The 19,604-nt window shown below is 36.8% G+C and overlaps 1 protein-coding gene across 1 annotated transcript in view; it reads left to right on the top strand.

Moving 5' to 3' along the window:
* ITGA1 (integrin, alpha 1) overlaps positions 1 to 19,246 on the top strand; it is a 182,509-nt gene extending 163,263 nt beyond the window's left edge. The window contains exons 25-30 of the mRNA XM_006865762.1: positions 2,972 to 3,085; positions 5,366 to 5,470; positions 5,623 to 5,727; positions 6,660 to 6,752; positions 12,038 to 12,154; positions 18,053 to 19,246. Coding sequence (XP_006865824.1) covers positions 2,972 to 3,085; positions 5,366 to 5,470; positions 5,623 to 5,727; positions 6,660 to 6,752; positions 12,038 to 12,154; positions 18,053 to 18,097 — 579 coding nt within the window. The 3' untranslated portion in view covers positions 18,098 to 19,246. The remainder of the gene's footprint in view (positions 1 to 2,971; positions 3,086 to 5,365; positions 5,471 to 5,622; positions 5,728 to 6,659; positions 6,753 to 12,037; positions 12,155 to 18,052) is intronic.
* Positions 19,247 to 19,604: the final 358 nt, after the last annotated feature.

Below are 19,604 nucleotides of genomic sequence, written 5' to 3'. Positions count from 1 at the left end.
ACTTAACACACAATGGAATACTATGAAATATTGAAAAATAGCAATGAATCTATGAAATAGCTCGTAACATGTATGAACATAGAGGACCATATGTTGAGTGACATTAATTATAAAAAGACAAATGTTGTGTAAGACCAATATTGTAAAAGCTCAAGAAAAGGTTCTCATGCTAAAATAAACATTCTTTGACTATTACAAGGGATGGGTGGGAAGGGAGAGTAATTTCCTGTCTAGAGGGTAGACACATGTTAACTTAGGTGATGGGGAGGATAATATCCAAGAAGAGGGAGATTGGCAGTAGAATGATGAAGACAGGTCAAGACATAGGGAGGAATGCAATGGTTAAAGGGGATGGAGGTGAATACTGTTATGTACACAGCCCTGGCAAAATAGTGTTCTACAGGTAGATACATGGACAGATACACAGGCAGAATAGGTATGAGAGTGAGAATGGGAGTATAACGGTTTGACAGAAGATAGTTATGGGTATTTACCTTTGTTTCAAACACACCTATCAGTGTAGTAGAGCATAAAGAGGAAAAAATGATGAAAACTTCATAGATACTATCAGACATCTTAAAGGAACGAGTTGGTGGGCCTGGGGGCTCAGAACCATAGTTTCAAGGAACACTGTGTTCAGTTGGCATAACAATCCACCAAAACAATGCTCTACCTCTGACGCTGGTACATAGCGGTTGACATCTTAAAAACTCAGGAGTGGCCATCTAAGATGCAACTATTGGTCTCTCCAAGTGTGGAAGAAAGAAGAGTGATGAAAATTTGAAAATGCTTGGAATCAACTAGTCCAATGGCTCAATGGAACTTGTGAACATCATTTACCCTGACTCTAAGAACAGAAGAACTAGATGGTGTCTGGCTGTTACTATCAACTGCTCTGAAAGGGATCACATTAAAAGGTCCTGGATAGAGAGATAGTAAATGTGAAACAACACTCAAAATATAAAAAAGTCCAGATTTACTGTTCAGAAAGAGACTGGAGGAACCCAAGACAATGACTCTTGTCCACCCTTCAGGTCTGGACTAAAGCTCATCCTCATGGCCCAATCTTTAGCCAAGCAGTAGATAATTATACAGGGGGGACAACAACACTAGTAATTTATGCTCACCCAGGATTGATCAACTATTCAAGATTATAGGGCAACCTTTACCTAAGGACAAAGTCTAGAAGGGATGGGGAGGAACGCTGAATTCAAATAGAAACCACAGGGAGGGAGGAAGTGGGATAACAGATTTTACATGGAGGGAACTGCAATCATTGAGATGAAACAAAGTGCATGATATGTTGAGTGTGAAACTGATAATCTTTTCTGTAAACCTTCACTCAATTCACAATAAAAAGTTTAAAAAGGCAAAATCCCACTGCCATTGAGTCAATTCCAACTCAAAGTGACTCTTAGGACAGAAAACTGCCCCATGGGGCATCCAAGACTATAAACTTTATGAAAGCAGAATGCCTTATCTTTCTCCCATGAAGTAGCTGGTGAATTTGAACTGCTCACCAACCCATTAGCAATGGAGCGCTGAACTACTGTTGCTGTTGTTGTAAAGTTAACCACTGACCTTGCAGTTGAACCAACTTTGCAGTCTGACATTGTTAGGTACCTTCAAGTCAGTTCCAACTTATATGCACAATAGAGACGCTACCCAGTCCTGCACCATCCTCACATTGTTGCTGCCATTGTGTCTCACTGGGGGGTCTTGCTCTTTTTTTGATGATGCTCCACTTTTCTGAGCACAATGTCCTTCTTTAGAGACTGGTCCCTCCTTACATGTCGAAAGTTGTTGTTAAGTGCCATTGAATCTCTTCTGACTCATAGTGATCCTATATGGGGTTCCAAGGAGCAGCTGGTGGGTTTGAAATGCTGTTCTTATGGTTCAAACAGATCTTTTGGTCCAGTGCATTATCCTGCAACACCACACCAGGACTGCATGGCAATAACAAAAGATGCAAAGTTTTACTATCCTTGCTTCTAAAGCATATTCTGGCTGTACTTCTTCCCACAGAGATTTACCCATTCTTGGCTGTGTTTGGTACTTTCAGTATTCTTCACCAACACCATAATTTAAATGCAGAGATTCTTCTATGGTCTTCCTTATTCATTGTCCAACTTTCACATGCATGTGAGATGATTGAGGATACCATGGCTAGAGTCAGGTGCACATTAGCCCTCAAACTGACATCTTTACTCTGAAATCTTTTAAAGAAGTGTTTTGCAGCAGAATTTGCCTACTACAGTAAGTCACTTGATTTCTTGACTGCTGCTTCCATGAGTGTTGGCAAACTGTCTTTTCTCCATTTATCATTATATTTAGTAAAATATTAAAAGATTTTGGTTTTTTGTACAATGAGAGCAATTCCTACTGCAGGCTTTGTTCTTCATCAATATTTCAAGTCCTCTTCACTTTCAGCATTTTTAATAACTCCCAATTTTTTTAGATTAAAACACAATACATTCCGCATTCTGACAGCTGATGCATGTTTGCAACTATTTCTTCTCACGTTGAGTTGTGTCACCTAAGGAAATGAAAGTCTCAACAGTTTTGCTCCATCCAGGTCATTAAGGACAACTATACTTTGAGGAGTCAACTCTCTACCAGTTATGAATCAAGTGCCTTCTAACCTGAGGGACTCAGCTATTCATAATGTTTTCAATGGCTAAGCTTTCAGAAGTGGTTGAACGGTTCCCTCTTTCTAGTATGTCTTAGTCTGGAATCTATGCTAAAACCTGTCCAGTATGGCCTTGCTGGTATTTACAATACCAGTGGATTAGCTTTCAGCATCACAGCAACACACAAGTGACCACAGCACAACAAACTGACAGACACATAGTGAAGTAGGTCTATTATACAAGTTCTTTCTTTGATAAGAATCAAAGTTTTTACATAAGACCTTTAGAATGTTATTGAAAGAGAAAGAATGAATTATATTTGTCTTTTTTTCCCCCTGTAGATTAGAAAAAGTGGACACTTCCCAATGCCAGAACTTAAGTTGTTAATTTCATTCCCCAATTTGACATCAGATGGTTACCCTGTGCTGTACCCAACTGGATGGTCATCTTCTGATGTAAGTTACTTGTGCCTTAAAGCTGTCACTGGAGTTCTGTCTTTTCACTTTTTATTTATAGTTTAATTCTTCTTGACCTTGGTTCTTCTTGCTCTAAACTCCACTTGAGAGTAACATGGAAAGGGATTTAGAGCACTTTTTAAAATCATGTTAATAATTTCCACTGATTATTGAGTAAATTTTAGGTTTTTACAATTGATGTATCCTGGAAATGTTTGCTACAACTTTGATTTATCTAGCTTATCAAAACAACTCTAAAAAAAGCTTCTTAATTAATCTTAATCGCAAAGATGCACATAAATTAGATGCTAGTTAGGGAAGACTGGTACCTGTTTTATGATCACAAAAAATAAGAAATTTTCATTCAGATAAATAGAAGTAGATATGTTCTCCTTCACCATGATGTTTTTGAGACATTTAGGTATTTGAAACAACCTCAGATAAATATTTTAATCTATTTTTATTATGTTGTTGTTAAGTACCATCGAGTCAGTGCCAACTCATAGCAGGCCTGTATAGGGTTTCTGAGGAGCAGCCAGTAGGTTTGAACTACCAATCTTATAGTTAGCAGTCTAGTGCTTATTCTACAGCAAAGACCTCAGTGTCTGTTAATTAAGGAGATATATTACTGCATCTTTCTGTTTATAAAGAGTGTTTAGAGAATCTTTATTTTTTTTTTTACACACATTTTTTGCACAAGAACTTCATAGCTCCTAAATATTTTTCCTCTGTCTATACCCAGAATTCATTAGAATGAATTCAACATTTTCTTACATCTGTATTTTTCCTGATCCCACCATCTCCCATACTAGGAAAATAAAGAAAAGTTTAACTGCTGAAAAGATTCCCTTTTATGTAGTTTTGAGCTCTCACCATGGCGATGAATCTCCCCCATCAAAAATAAGAGATACAATATTGCTTATTCCCCCTAAACAATAGCAACATTACACCTGCTTTAACATGTACCATCAAATGAGTCTGTATAGCAGTTAATCTTTGTTGTTTAGTGTCTGAAATATTAAAATGCACAATAAGTATTGAATTAATTTTTCATCATTGATCGTTCTGTCTTTTTTCACAGATATTGAAAAGAAACTTATTCTTAGAAATAAAGAAATAGCAACCGTGATACTTGGCTTATAATCATATAAATATTTCCTATGCCTTTAGTCAATGAAAAATACACCATTTAGACTCTCGCTAGTTCAAAAACAGTAGCTTTCTGAGAATCTAGAAAGAAAAAGAATTGTACTTTTCATACCGAAAAAAAAAAAAAAATATGAAGCTCCTAACCTCTTAGCTTGGTTCAGCAATTTATTCTAATGGCCACGCAGGACGCAGACACCACACTCCCAGTTATGAGGTTCATTAGGGAAGTTAACAGGATCGGAAATGCTCAGGGCACAGTTTTTCCATCAGCTACTGATAAGTGCCCATAGGACACACCACTCCACCATAAAATTCATCCTGAAGGCACTTGGCCTAGCTCTGTGGGCCAGCAAACTTAACTCCCCAACTTAAATGCCTAGAGGCACCCCACTCTGCAAGCAAGCATCCTGTCCAAAGACTCAGCTTTACTTGCTCTGTGAGCTGCTAAGTCTACTGCTGTGTCTTATGCTGTGGTTCTTGGCTCTCCTGTTGCGGCTGCTCTGCCACTCCTCTGGGTTCCCAGCTTTACTGTTGCTGGGTTGAGGAGATTCAATCTTCAGGAATCTCAGGGTCCAAAAGACATGCTCCACTCCTGTCTCTTCTTCTTTGATGGTAGTGAGATCCACCTCCTGCTTCTGAGATGGCTCATTTTAAACCTACGCTAGAGTTTCAAGTTTTTACAATTACCATGAACTCTGCTAACATCCACAGCTGAGTCATGTCAGCCTATCAGTATCTTCTCCCACCTTCTCTAACAGAGACCCAGCATGATAGAAATGTTGGTGAAAGTTACAGACTTTGACTAGAAGAGCCATTAGATGATTCACTACACTACACATTACTTATGAACCTTTTTTTCATTACCTTTAATGAAGGTTGCAGAAAGTCCTAGGGGAAGCAAAAAGTGTAGTAGTTAAATTTAAATAAACCATTTAGAGAACCAGCTATCTTCTAAGTACAACATTTTAACATCCACTGGTGCATGAGAATTTCCTCTGTACTGCACATTCAAGATGGATATTTAGCATGTGATGATAACTGTCATTCACACATTTTCACATTGTTGTGCCAAACCATTTCTCCTTCTGACATCTGGCATTATCTGATTCAAGAAACATTTTCATTTCTTAGAATGCACACTGTAGACCCAGCAACCTTCAGGATCCTCTTGGAGTCAACTCTGGGAAGAAAACGGCTATATCCAAATCTGAAGATCTCAAACGAGGCACAATTCTGGTAAATTCAAATAACTCAAATGATGCTCATTTTACTCATGCTTTACATATGAATAAATTTAATAGATCCCTAGAAATAAGTAACGTGTTTTAAAATAGTGTCTATTATCAAATGGTAAGGATACTAATATGTACCTCTGGACATTTAAACAGGACTGCAGTACATGTAAATTTGCTACCATCACGTGTAATTTGATTCCTTCTGACATGAGCCAAGTGAATGTTTCACTTATATTATGGAAACCAACTTTCATCAAAGTAAGTGATTGCATTGTTTTGTACAAATATTGAGACAAATCGAGAACTACTGATTCCCTATTTCGTATGTGCAAAGCAGAGTACTGCTGTAGCAAGAACATGAGACAGGAAAGCAGAATAATAGGTTCCAAGCCCTAGATCTGCTTCCTCACCCTTATATGTAGGCCACAGGTTTTCAAGTCTGTTAGTAACAAAGTTATCATCAAGGTCTCCTTACACCTATACTCATATAGCATTCTTAGTCTTTCTGATCCTATTTCTTTGTACCTTAACAAGTAAACACTTCTACAATATGAAAACTTGTGCTTGTTTTAATAGTTTGGAAGTTAAGTAAAAGACAATAAATATTCCACTAACAGAGGGGAGAACTTGCATACTTCAGGGATTTGTGTGTTGTATCAGAATTTTATTTCTTGTAATATATTTTGGAGGCTATGCTTTAATCCCTGATAAAATAAATTTTGTCTGACAAGATCTTTTACCACTTACCCTATTTCTTTGGGAAGTGTTTACTTGGTCATATGAAATTTCCATTTTTCCCCTTGGTCATGTTCAATTGCTACTTTGTAAATCAAGAATTATTGAAAATCCGTAATTTGCTTAGTCCCAAATACGCATCCACATAATTTCTTTACCAGAGTTAGGTACCAAAGGAGGTAGACTTAAAGTTGTTTTTCTTTCCCCAAAGGGTAACTCAGAATAGAACTTATTCCATTCTGTAATAAGAACCTAAGTGAGAATTTAAAGGCAAGGGAGAGAGAGTGGGTACCCATTCATCATTTGCCACCACTAGTTCTGTTTGGGAAGTTAACAAACCCAGTATATTTAATCGCTCAGAAAAACCCTGGCTTTAAAAATTGCACTGTTCAAACATGACACATTTTCATAGCAATTAACATGATATTTAAAAAAAAATCCTACTTGCTTTTCAGGCACATTTTTCCAGCTTAAATCTTACTGTAAGGGCAGAACTTCAGAGTGAAAATGCATCCTTGGTTTTAAGTACTGGCAATCAAAAGAGAGAGGTAAGTGCAATGCTAAGTTTTGCAAACATTCCACATTTCACTCTGAATTTTGTAACATAATGTTTTATAATTGCTTATAGATCCTAAAGTAGTGACTAGAGCTGCTCTCAATAAGTGACAGACACATTTTGTTTCAAATTACACTTCATTAGCTTGAAGTGTGATTTCAGGCTAGTTCTTCTTTGTAAGAAGCTGGGAAAACCACGCTATTTACAATTAGTATGCCATGTTTGACTCTGTCACTTTTCTAACGATCACAGAAAATTGATGTTTTTACTTTCACCTTGATAACAAATGATGCACTTGTAATTTTCATCCTTAAAAACTGACATTAGGAAATGCGGTTGACATCTAAGGAGCAGATTTGAAAACCATTATCTTTGCAGGAAATACTTTTATACTATACAGGATTACAGGGCTATGTATACATTTTTTAACAGCATTTTCATGTAGCTATTAAAATCTGAAATAAAAATGAAGTACTATTCCCTAATACTTAATGTAGGTTTGAGTCCTTGATAAAAATAGGGTGGTGTAAGTTTTTATTTTTCCCCCTTATCCTTTTGTAAAATACAACTAAAGTCCTTATTGTGGGTGTAGGCACTTCAGCAAGATCCCCCCATTCTTATCATGGTACTGCTATTGTTAGGTGCCATTGAGTCATAGCTACTTTATATACAACAGAATGAAACCTGCAAGGCCCTGTGCCAGCCTCACAATTGTTGTTATGTTTGAACCCATTGTTTCAGCCACTATGCCTATCCATATCATTGAGGGTCTTTTTTGCTAATTGTTATCATGGTAGATTCTGGGTATGGCACTGTAGGATAAGCAATGGACCAAAAGATTGTTTTGAACCACAAGATTGGTGGTTATTCCAACAACAACAACATGCTCTGGTAGCATAGTGGATAACTAGCTAGGCTTTTGACTACAAGGTCAGAAGTTTGAACCTACCAGTCTCTCCTCCAGAGAAAGAGGAGGCTTTCTGCTCCTGTAAACATTTATAGCCTTGGAAACCCTATACAGGGTCACTCAGAGTCTGAACCAACTAAGTGGTAGACAGCCAATCACCATGCCTGTATATATATAATCCTATTTGGGAATGGGTTGTCTTTGTTATGTTAATGAGGCAGGATTAGTGTAGGTTGTATCTTGAGGCAATCTCTTTTGAGATACAGAAGAGGTTAAACAGGGGAGCAGAAGGGAGATGAGGGAAAAGAGATGCTAAATCACATGAGCATAAGTTCAAATAGACAGAACTGACCAAGACAGAAACCTTTCCCTCTAGAGCTGGCATCCTGAATTTGGACTTCTAGCCTGCTAAACTCTGAGAAAATCAATCACTGTTTGTTGAAGCTATCCATTTGTGGTATTTCTGAGGTATAGCAGAACCACACAACTAAGTTGGATGTGTTTAAAATCTGTCTTAAAAGGTCCTGTTCTGTATATAACTATAATACTTGTTGTTGTTAAGTGCCATCGAGTCAACTCTGACACATAGCGACCCTGTATAGGGTTTCCGAGGAGGAGCTGGTGAGCTTGAACCACCAACCTTGTAGTTCAAACAGCTTTGCAGTCTGGTGTATTTAACCCACAATGACATACCAGGCCTCCATCTATAATACTACTAGCACTATATTTCTCATGCATCAACTGTGACCTGAAAACTAGTTGCTATTAACGTAGTCTACAAAAACAATGTTCTACGTACATCCAAATCTGGTGAGTAGGGATTAGGATCTTAAAAGATGATGGACAGCCATCTATGGGGCAATTTTTGGTCTCTCCTTGTCCAGAGAAGAGTGATAAAATTTCAGTTGCTTAGAAACAAGTAGTCCAAGGGACTAATGAACTGTATGAGCATCAGACCAGAACTCGATAGTGCCCAGATACCACTACCAATGGAGTCCTGGGGTGGCATTGTGGGTTAATGTGCTGAACTGCAAAGTCAATTTGAACTGTAAGGTCAGTAGTTCAAGCTCACCAGATCCTCCTTGAAAACCAGTTGGAACCAACTCAACAGCACTTAACAACAACAACAACCACTACCAATTGCTCTGAAAGGGCCATATTAGTAGGTCCTGTAAAGAATGGTAGAAAATGTGAAACAAAACTCAAAAATCACAAGAAAGACCAGACTTACTGGTCAGATGGGGACTGGTGAACCCCTAAGGCTAGAACCCTTGGTTACCCCTAAGGTTTGAAATTGAAATCATTCCTGTGACTCAGTTTTCAGCCAAGCGATAGATAGGTCTACAGAAAGGACAATGCCAGTGATGTACTCACACCACAGAAGAGTCAAGCATTCAAGATTAAAAGGTTAGTATTTACTCAAGGACAAAATTCAGAAGGGTTTGCAAAAGAAAGAGGAATTGAAACAAGAAACACAGGAGGACGTGAGATGAGGGATATGATATTGAAGGGATTGCAATCATTAAGATTAAATGAAGTTTATGATTTGTTAAATGTAAAACTGGTGTTCTGCCCTGTAAATTTTCTCTCAAGTCACAATAAAAAGTTTTAAAAGAGCAAAGCTAGTTGCTACCGAGTTAACCCCTACTCAAAGCTCCCCATAGATATCAGAGCAGAACTATGCTCAGTAGGGTTTACAATGACTGATAATTCAAAAGTAGATTTTCAAGCTTTTCTTCCAAAGTACCTCTGGATGGGCTTAGACTTCCAACCTTTTGGCTAGTAGCTAAGTGCTTTAACCATTTATACCATGCCGAACTCCAGTAGTAATCTACCTGGAGTGATATAAGACGTTTGAATTGGTAGTGTTTGGACTGTACTGGCTTACATAGTGCTATGATACTGGAAGCTGTGGCAACAGTGTTTCAAACACCAGTATTGTCATCCAAGATGGAACATGCAGACTAAGAACAGACTAGAAAAAAGCAATAGGCAGTCTACTTCTAAGGGATTAACTACTGAAAAGTTTATGATTACCAGTGAAACATTATCTGATTTCATGCTGGAAAATGAGCCCCTCACGTTGGAAAGCACTCAAAATATGATTGAGGAAGAGCTGCCTTCACAAAGTAGTGTTGACCTTGATGATGTGGATAGAACAAAGCTTTCTATTCACCTACAAGGAAGGCCAGTTAACACTAGTTTATTCAAATTTACCAACTACTAAAGCCAGCTCTATAACAGACTGTCAGTTTGCTCATATGCAACTTCAGGTTGAAGCTGAAGAAAATTAAAGTAAGTCCACATGGTGCTGTAGGATAAACACTAGACTGAAAAGTCAATTTAAATCGCAAGGTCAGTGGTTCAAACTCACCAGCTGCTTTTCAGAAACTCTATACAAGGTTGCTATGAGCCAGAACTGACTCTATGGCACTTAACAACAACAACAAGAGTCAAACTGTAACCTGAGGATATCCCACCTGAATTTAGAGACCACCTCAAGAACAGATTTGATGCATTGAACACTAATCACCAGCCATCACACGTGTTGTGGAATGACATCAAAAAACATCATATATGAAGAAAGAAAAGACTAAAATGGAGTCTAAGGAGACTGATACTTGTTTTTTTATTATAGAGTAGTTAAAATAAATGGAAGAAATAAGAAAGTAAAAGACCTGAAAATAACATTTCAAAGGGCAGCTTCAGAAGATAAAGTACTATAATGAAATGTGCAGAGACCTGGAGTTAGAAATAATGACTAGATTGCCAAAAGAACAAATAAACTTGTCTTAAAACTACATCCAGAATGTCCTTTAGAAGTGTAGACGGTGAAACTTCATCTGATGTTCTTAGACTTGTTAACAGGAGGGACCAGTCCCTGGAAAAGGACATTATGCTTAATAAAGCAGAGGGTCAGTGAAGGAGAGAAAGACCTCCAACAAAATGGATTAGTACAGTACCTTCAAAAATGGCTTCAAGCATAACAACAATTGTGAGGATGGTATAGGACCACTGTTTCATTGTGTGTTGCATAGGCCCACTATGATTCGGAGCTGACTCAACGGTACCTAGCAACAACAATACGTACACGTATCCACCCTGTTAGTTTCCTCTTCTATCCCAAATCTTCTCTCTGTTGTTGTTGGTATTTAGTGCTGTTGAGTTAGTTATGACTCATAGCAACCTGTGTAAGATTTCTGAGGAAAAGCTGGTGACTTTGAACTGCCCATTTTACAGTTCAAACCAACCAGTGTCGCATCAGGAATTGCTAGGATAGGAAATTGAGATGTTCCCTGTTAAATGCATATATAGACTCTTGAGCCATTATTAACCATTCATACCTACACTGTGTTAAATACCATTGAGTTGGTTTTGACTCATGGTGACCCTATATAGAGTTTTCAATGAGCAGATGATGAGTTTGAACCACTGACCTTATGGTTAGCAGTCTAGTGTTTATCTTACAGCACCCGACCAAGACTGAAAAAACTCAGAGATTTTTTCAGGGACTTAAAGGTGTGACACTTTGGGTTAATGCACTGGACTGCAATATCGGTTTGAATTGCAGGGTCAGAAGTTCAAGCTCACCAGTCGCTCCTTAGCAATCCTATACAGGGTTGGTGTGTGTCAGAACCAACTCGACAGCACTTAACAACAACAACAAAGGATGGGACACAGAGCAGACACTTTTCATTGAGATTTGCTTATCAGAATAATAGACCCTGAGTAGTTGAAACACTAAAAATATCCACCGCACAGCTTTACTTCAGTTGAGACCTCCTTACAGAGCTGAGTAAAAGAAAAGTCAAATGAGACAGACAGTACGGTACAATAACAAGACTGGAGGCAATAAATATGGACACGGAAATCATTTATATGTACGCTTGAGATTTGTGTATTTTACTGTATGAAAAATATACCTCGATTTCAAAACATAAAAAATAAAATCCATTAGCATCAGAATAATGAGATCCACTCAGCTTTTTATGTCAATTTGACCTGTGACCTTCCAACCCTAAACTTCACACTATTTGCATAGTGTAGTAAAATGTATTAATTATATCTTTAAACCATATGATATTTTTGGTTCCCCAGAATAAAGCAGAAATTCACCTCTGCCCTCAAACAATCTGATTGATTGATATTTTATTCTTCATGTATAAATTTCTGGAGGATAAGATGATAAATATTTTCACTAATAATAAATTTGACATGAAATTTAAGATAGAGAACATTTTCAAATTTAAGATCAAAGTTTTCTGTGCATGTAGTAATGAGATAGAAAACTGTAGCCTACTAGAATTCATTGTTCTGGGCGTGCTGCTAGGTGTTTATTAATGTTAACAATCTTGTTTCATAATTTCCAGCTTGCCATTCAAATATCCAAAGATGGGTTACCAGGCAGAGTGCCTTTATGGGTTATCCTGTTGAGTGCATTTGCTGGATTATTACTGTTAATGCTGCTCATATTAGCCCTGTGGAAGGTAAGCACCAGCATCCCTTTGACTTTCTATTTCTATCATCAACAGCATATTGAAAACTTAGGATGCATCCATGCTGCAGAATACAGTATTATACTGCTATACTGCTCGGGGAAAATGAAATGATGACCTGAATACAAAGGGAAAAGAGTTTATTTCTAACATGTCCTTTTCAGTAAAAGGAAAAAAACAAAAAAAACAGAAAAACAATATACACTTTGGACTGCATGCATCCCGAAATCATGGAGGGTCTTTTAAGAGGTTGGGATTATAGAGGACTTTCATATGTTTTTAACCTTTGAATTTTAATATAATCACATATTATTTTTATCAGCAGAGAATAATGAAAATATATTTTTGTAGAAAAAGAAAAGAATGAATTCCTATGTCAATTTAAAGGTGTATAATCAATTGTCTCATGGTTAAAATAAGTTTTGCCCTAATCACATATTTGTGTATCTGAAAAATCAAATGCTTCCTTTATATGCAAACATGCCACCTTTAATGCAATAAGGTGGGGGAAGTTATTAATTAGTTGATATAAAGAATGATTTACAATATCAGCATCCAATATCAAGTCCATTTGTTAAATTGAGTAGCCATCTGTTATCTCTGGGACAAATCTAGGGTTTTACACAGATATTTTGTTTAAACTGAGGTATGTAAGACTTTTGAACTCTTAGTAGAATTATTTTTAATGTCAGCAGAACTGAGATAATCACTTTTAGGGTAAATTTAATAGGGAATAAAATCCATTAAAAAATTTTAATGTAATGCTTTTTGAATTCAGCATCAAGTAAATTTTCTCCTACTACCACGGCTTTTATCTTTTCTAACTCTTCTATAATAATTGACTTCTTGCTCTTTGGGGATTATTATCTATGAAGAAAATAAGCAAACATATGTAAAAATTGCAGTGAGTAGCATTTAGTTAAGAAGATAGACTACATAGATTTTCTTCAGTGAAGTCCCCAAGAGAGGATTCTTCACCAAATCAAGTTTCCATAGTTTTCCTGGTTTACAAGATACCAGCCCTTTCTCTGTAATACCGGACTTTGCCACACTGTGGTACCCAAGGCCTGTTTTTTTGTTATCAAGGTTATAACTTCTCCATTTTTATGTGTTCCTCTGATAGAGAAAATGTTACTGCTGATTGCTTTCAGGATGGTCTTTTATTCTAGCATAGAATTTACCTGTATAGCTTTACTAAGCCCATGACAGCCAAAGAGGAGAAAACAGAGCTAATATTTGGATAGTATTCTCTATGGCTTCTGTTTAAAACAAACAAATCCTGCATTTTATTCACCTTTATAAAATCCAACAATGACCCCTTGGAAACCCTGCACTCACTCCATGGCTCTTAACAAAAACAACAGTCAGAAAAAGCACAAATGCATAATTAAACACATTCTTTCATCTAGTAAATTAATATTTTGATGTATCTTCATGGATTCTTAGATATTTTTCTTAGGCTCAAAGCAAGGTCATTTAACAAACCTTGGGACTATCATGACCAGTAGGTATGTTCAGTCACTTCCATGAGAGATAAAACAATCAGAACTCAAATTCCAAACTAGAAGTAAAAAAGTTACATACGGAATGCTTATCATATACCAGAACCATTTTTAGCATTTCCACATACTGTCTCATTTAATACAGCCTTAGGAGGTAGACACTATCATAAACCTAAATTTGTAAATGAGGAAAGATGAGTAGTTCCCAGGCTATCTGGTTGGTTAAGAGCCCTGGTAGCTCAGTAGGTTAAGCACTGGGCTGCTAACCAAGATGTATCATTGGTTCTGGTTCAAATCTCACAGTCATTCCATAGTAGAAAGCTGTGGCAGTCTGCTTCTACAAAGATCTTCAGCTTTGGGAGCCCTAGGGAGCATGTCTAGGTTACTAGAGAGTTACCATGAGTCAGATCGACTCAGTGGCAGTGGGCTGGAGGTTTTATGGTTAGTGAGGTTCAGAAGCACTGGCAGCATAGTGGGTTACATGTTGGGCTGCTAACCACAAGGTCTCTGCTAACCACCAGCCACTCTGCAGGAGAGAGATAAGACTGTTTTACTCCTGTAAAGATTTGTTGTTGTTAAGTGCCTTTGAGTCTGTTCCAACTCATAGCAACCCTGAATAGGGTTTCCAAGGAGCAGCTGAAGAGTGTGAACCACCAACTTGGTGGTTCAAAAGGACTTGCAGCCCAGTGCTTATACAATAGCACCATACCAGAAATTTCTAGCCTTGGAAACTCTATACAGCGTCATCACTCTGAGTCCAACTCAACGGCATACAACAAAAACAAGGTTCAGAACAAGGATTTGAATCTGGGTCCTTTTAATCCGGCATCCACACTATTAACCCGTCATTTTATAAGGATGCTTCAAAAATTTCATGGAAAAAACAGAATTAAAGGAGAATGGAATTTTTCCATAAACTTTTTGAAGCCCCTTTGTAGGTTCTTTCTTGCTTTCATTCATTCTGTTTACTTACAACAGCCTTTTCAATTTAGTCTTTTAATGACATTTTACACTTGAGGACATGAAAACAAGGAGAGATTAAGTAGCTCTTCCAAGATTGCCAAGTAGTAAGTGACTGGTTATGAGCAATGACCTACCTGCAAAACCTAACTTCTTTCCAAGATATCCCACTGCGGTGAGCGGGCTCTTTACCCTACAGCTACAGGAATTGGGTTTTGTTACAGAGAGTCAAGGAGTCTCTGAAATGTACAAAATATTTGGTTTCATATTGAGGGTTCATGGTTGGACTAAAAATTTCAGCAGATCCATTCTACTGAAAAGCTTATCCACATACCTTCTCTGAAACATGCATTCGGTGTGCAGTATAGACTCAGGAGAATTGCACTCATCCTTAGAAATCTTCGTATATTAACTAGATCTGAAGCAAAACACCTCAGGCTGTCCCTTCTTTCTCCTTTTTCTAAATCGCACCATTTTGAAGTTCATTTGAATGTCCTAGTTGGAGACTCGACTTCATTGAGGAACAGGTCAAAGTTTCCACCTGGAACAGTGACTCAGTTTCAAAAAAACACATCCTTTATAGATTTATTGTCATATGATTAAAAAAAAAAGAAACCCACGAACTCTTTCCCATTGAGTCAGTTCTAACTCATAGTAACCCTGTAAGACTGAATAGAACTGCCTCATAGGGTTTCCAGACATATATATCTTGAAGGAAATAGACTGGCACATCTTTATCCTGGGAAGTGGTTCTTGAGTTCAAACTGTGGACCTTTCAGTTAGCTGCTGAGCACTTAGCCACTGTGCCACCAGGGTTCCTCTTCACAGGACACATGAGCTTGAGAAAATCTTAGTAGCTAAGGAATGAATATACTTAATGTAGGTGACACAGATTTAAATAGGAAAAACATGTCTTGAAATAGTACCACTAGTGGCTTTCCTGCCATGCTGAGTGAGAAATCTATACTGTCTCTTTCCAGTATATCCCACTATTGTGAATGGACTGTACCCAACAGCTATGAGAATTATGTTTTATTGAAGAGGGTAAAAGACTCTCTGAAATGCACAAAAGTATTGAGTTTCATGAGTGCCCCTAGTTGAACCCAATTTTTTTTCAGCAGTTTCATTCTGCTGAAAATCTTACACACATATCTTCGCTGAAGCTATGTGGGTCCCTCCCTGAAATATACACTCAGTGTGCAGTAGACTTCATCCATGGAGGAACCCTGAGAATGCAAGAAGTCCTTCTCTCCTAACTTGATCTGATTATTATTAATTAATCTTAAAGCTTTTTTCCTCATGAAATGTATATTTCCTTAGGGGGTGGGGAATAGAACCTTTTTTAAAAAAAAAAAAAATCTCTTGTTCATTAATATGAAGTCATTCATTATACTTCTAATATCCACTCTAATCACTCAACTTTTCTTAAGATCGAAATGCTAAGAGAGTTGCTTGGGTGGAAAATTTGTGATAAAATAGAAATTAAGTTTAAAAATAGGACATTTATTATGTGAAGGGAAAGGAAGATTGAAAAGAAGCAAACTATTTCAAAGAGGATGGATCAAGGACTGGGTGGGGCAAGAAAGAGGAAAGCTATGTAATTCACCACCTGGTTTTATGAAAGCTAGTGCTGATTTATTTTAGAGTCGGGACATGTAGGTACACGTTAAAGAGGCCTAATGGTTTGGGAACTTGGGATGTTTATAGTTGGCTCAAACAAAAAAGCCTAGACATGTAGGAGAACTGCCATTCTGGGAAAGATGAGTTTATTATGACTTTCATGTTCATGTGTCCTTTTGTCAACTAGGAAATGCATACCTTTTCCTTATCTACCTCCTATTAGATCTGGCCTAGGGAAGTCAACCTTCTCTAATCTAAAAATACATGTTTTTCAACATTAATCTTATCCCCTCTAAGCCCTTAATTGGATTTTCCTGATGTGGTACTGTGGGTTAATGCCTTCCTTAATGCCTTGGACTGCAAGTTTGGTTTGAACTACAAGGTGGGCAGTTCTAGCTTACCAGCTGTTCCTTGGAAATCCTACACAGGGTTGCTATGAGTCAAAATTGGCTCAACAGCACTTAACAACTCTAAGCCCTCAATTGTTCAAGAATACAAAAATATGTAATTCTCTTACATAATTCACTATGTTGTTGTTGTTGTTATGTGCCATGGAGTCGGTTCCGGCTCATAGTGACCCTGTACAGAGTTTCCGAGGCTGTAAATCTTTACAGGAGCAGAAAGCCTCATCTTTCTCCTACGGAACAGCTGGTAGTTTTGAACTGCTGACTTTGCAGTTCACAGCCTGATTCGTGACCCCTACTTTACCAGAGCTCCTATAGCTTCATGATTAAATGATGTGGAATTACCATATTTTTAAATAATTGAATCATTGCCTCTGCTTGAAATATTATAACCCAATCTCAACTTGGAGGGAAAAGAAATTCATAGATTAAAAAAGCCACTTCTCTTTTTATTTTATTTTTTAATTCCTTTTTCTTTAAGATAAACATTTTAGATTAAATAACTTCTAAGGTCCACCCTAGTCATCACACTTTTATAGTTGTTGTTGGTCTATATAGTGGAAATGAATATATTTTGTGATGCCAAAAGTTACAAAGCATAATAAATTGTGATTCACATTCACTAGTATATATAATATTTCATATATTTAATAACTTCATTTTCATATCCTAATGATACAAGGTGTTTACAAACATATTCTTTATGTAAAGTCTATGTAGACAGATGTTCTAATAGGTTTAACGTTAGACCACTCAGAAATCGCTCCATCACCTGAACCACAGGTGTACCAAATAGATTCCCTATCCATTATTTGATGAAAGTTTCTTTCATATCTTGTCCTTAAAAAAAAAAAAAAAAAAAATTAAGACAAAGTAGAGTTAGTGCCAGCTAACTGCAGTTTATATGTCTTACAAAATATTTTCTCAGAACATTTAACACTATTTAAATAGAGAAATTATCTTTTACTAAGGATCCCAGGTAGCATAGTGGATTGTGAGTGAGGCTGCTAACTGCAAGGTCAGCAGTATGAATCTTGCAGCTGCTTCACAGGAGAAGAATGAGGCTTTCTGCTCCTGTAAAAATTTACAGCCTAGGAAACTATGCAGGGTTGCTATGAGTCAGAACTGACTCGACAGAACACAACCACCACCACCATAATCTCTCCTAGGGGGCATGATATAATTAATGAAAAAGTTAAAGACAAATAGCAATTTGATAATGTCATTTGATATTACTTAGTAAGTCTATAACCGATTCCACAGCACATAAGAACAGCAATAATAGGTCTATAAAAAATAATTTGCCAAGATGCTATTAAACTGAATTTTTTTTCTAGGAAGCTTAGTATATATTACCCAAATTCATATAATTAATTCTGTTGTTCTTTCTATTTTCTTAATAGATTGGATTCTTCAAAAGACCACTAAAAAAGAAAATGGAGAAATGAAATATTTTACAAGAAGATAAAACACAAACATTTTTTTCAATGATCTATCCTCAGGTTTGCCTTAAATATGTGACAAAAAATATGTCACTAAAGACATGGTCACATTATACTCGATCAGGGAGTAGTCATTTGGAAAAATAACAGATCAAGCATGATCCCAAAACAATAACATAAAGATATATTTTATAAAATGATGAAGGGTATTTTTAAAGAATTACTCATTTTTGAGTATTTAAACACAATTACAGTGTTTTTAGAGGAAGACTAACCTGCTTAAGTATGTTTATATAACAAATGTATTTAAGGAATGCATCAACAATTTCTATGATCAATGAAACATTTACTTTGAAAACAATATAAATTGAACTTTCCCCCTTGATTCCTGGTCTATATCCATATTCAATATTACAGCATTCATAAATACCAAGAAAGGAATTGCCTGTAAAATAATCACTTCCTCCAAGCCAGACGAGAAAAATTAACAATGATAAAATCCATATACTATATGGACTGAAAATAGGATTAACTCACCAGGAATACATTCAGCATCTTTGCTTTGGGTTCTGTATTTGCAGATTTTTTTTCCCAAGTTCTTTGGAAATGATGAAATTGAGCTGAAATTCTGTCTAGGATAGAAAATCAGGACTCATTGTTTAAAAACAAGTGCACTGAATGGATTCATGTAAACTTTTATAGTACACTCTTAATTTTGATACTGAGCTCTAAAATTCAAAATTCTTTTATATTGAAAACACAATTAAAGTAGTTTTTATTTGTTGCCACAAAATAGTAATTTGTCATGAAAACTACATTGCATGATGAATATGCTGATTTAGTTTCTGAATGGAATGTAACTGCCGAAGTAGATGCCACTGGAATGGTAAAATCATTTTTACTAAGCAGTTCTGGAATGGTAGGAGTCCCAGGATGTAACTCAAATTAGGAGTTTTCTCAACTTCTTGGTACATGGTTCCTTTGGACCCCCAGGCTGTGAGAATGTGTTTATTTTTATTTTTTGGAAGATAATTAATTTTCCAAACACAGTTCTTATTTTTATAGAAAGACAGTATTCCAGTTCAGTATTGCATTTTACCAAGTCACTGTTTTTGAGTGTGAGCTACCAATATGTAAATACAACCCCAGAAGTCTGTGCTTCTTTGTTCTTGAAGTATTCATTATGTTGCATTGGACTCTACTATAGCATATACTCCTAGGTTGCTCTCGTTCTTAGGAAAATAACAGTGAACGAATGTATAATGGCTGCATGTGTGAACTACTGCTGTAAAGTTTGCTGACACTTCTGCAACAGCTCCATCTCTCCACCTGCTTTTCCATCATAAGACCATAACTTACAGTTATCCAAAAAGTCATGGACTCTGGTTTTCTCAAAAAGCAGCAAATCAAGAGAGAATATGAATGTCATGGATTGGAGTTTTAGAAACTAGCTTCCAAGGAATTATCTAAGGACTCAGTGTCAGCCTACCTCATGGCTTTCCATATCTATATC

This window comes from Chrysochloris asiatica, unplaced genomic scaffold (genome assembly GCF_000296735.1).
Source record: "Chrysochloris asiatica unplaced genomic scaffold, ChrAsi1.0 scaffold00082, whole genome shotgun sequence".
NCBI classification, from domain to species: Eukaryota; Metazoa; Chordata; class Mammalia; order Afrosoricida; family Chrysochloridae; genus Chrysochloris; species Chrysochloris asiatica.
This window is presented reverse-complemented; position numbering and strand designations above follow the sequence as displayed.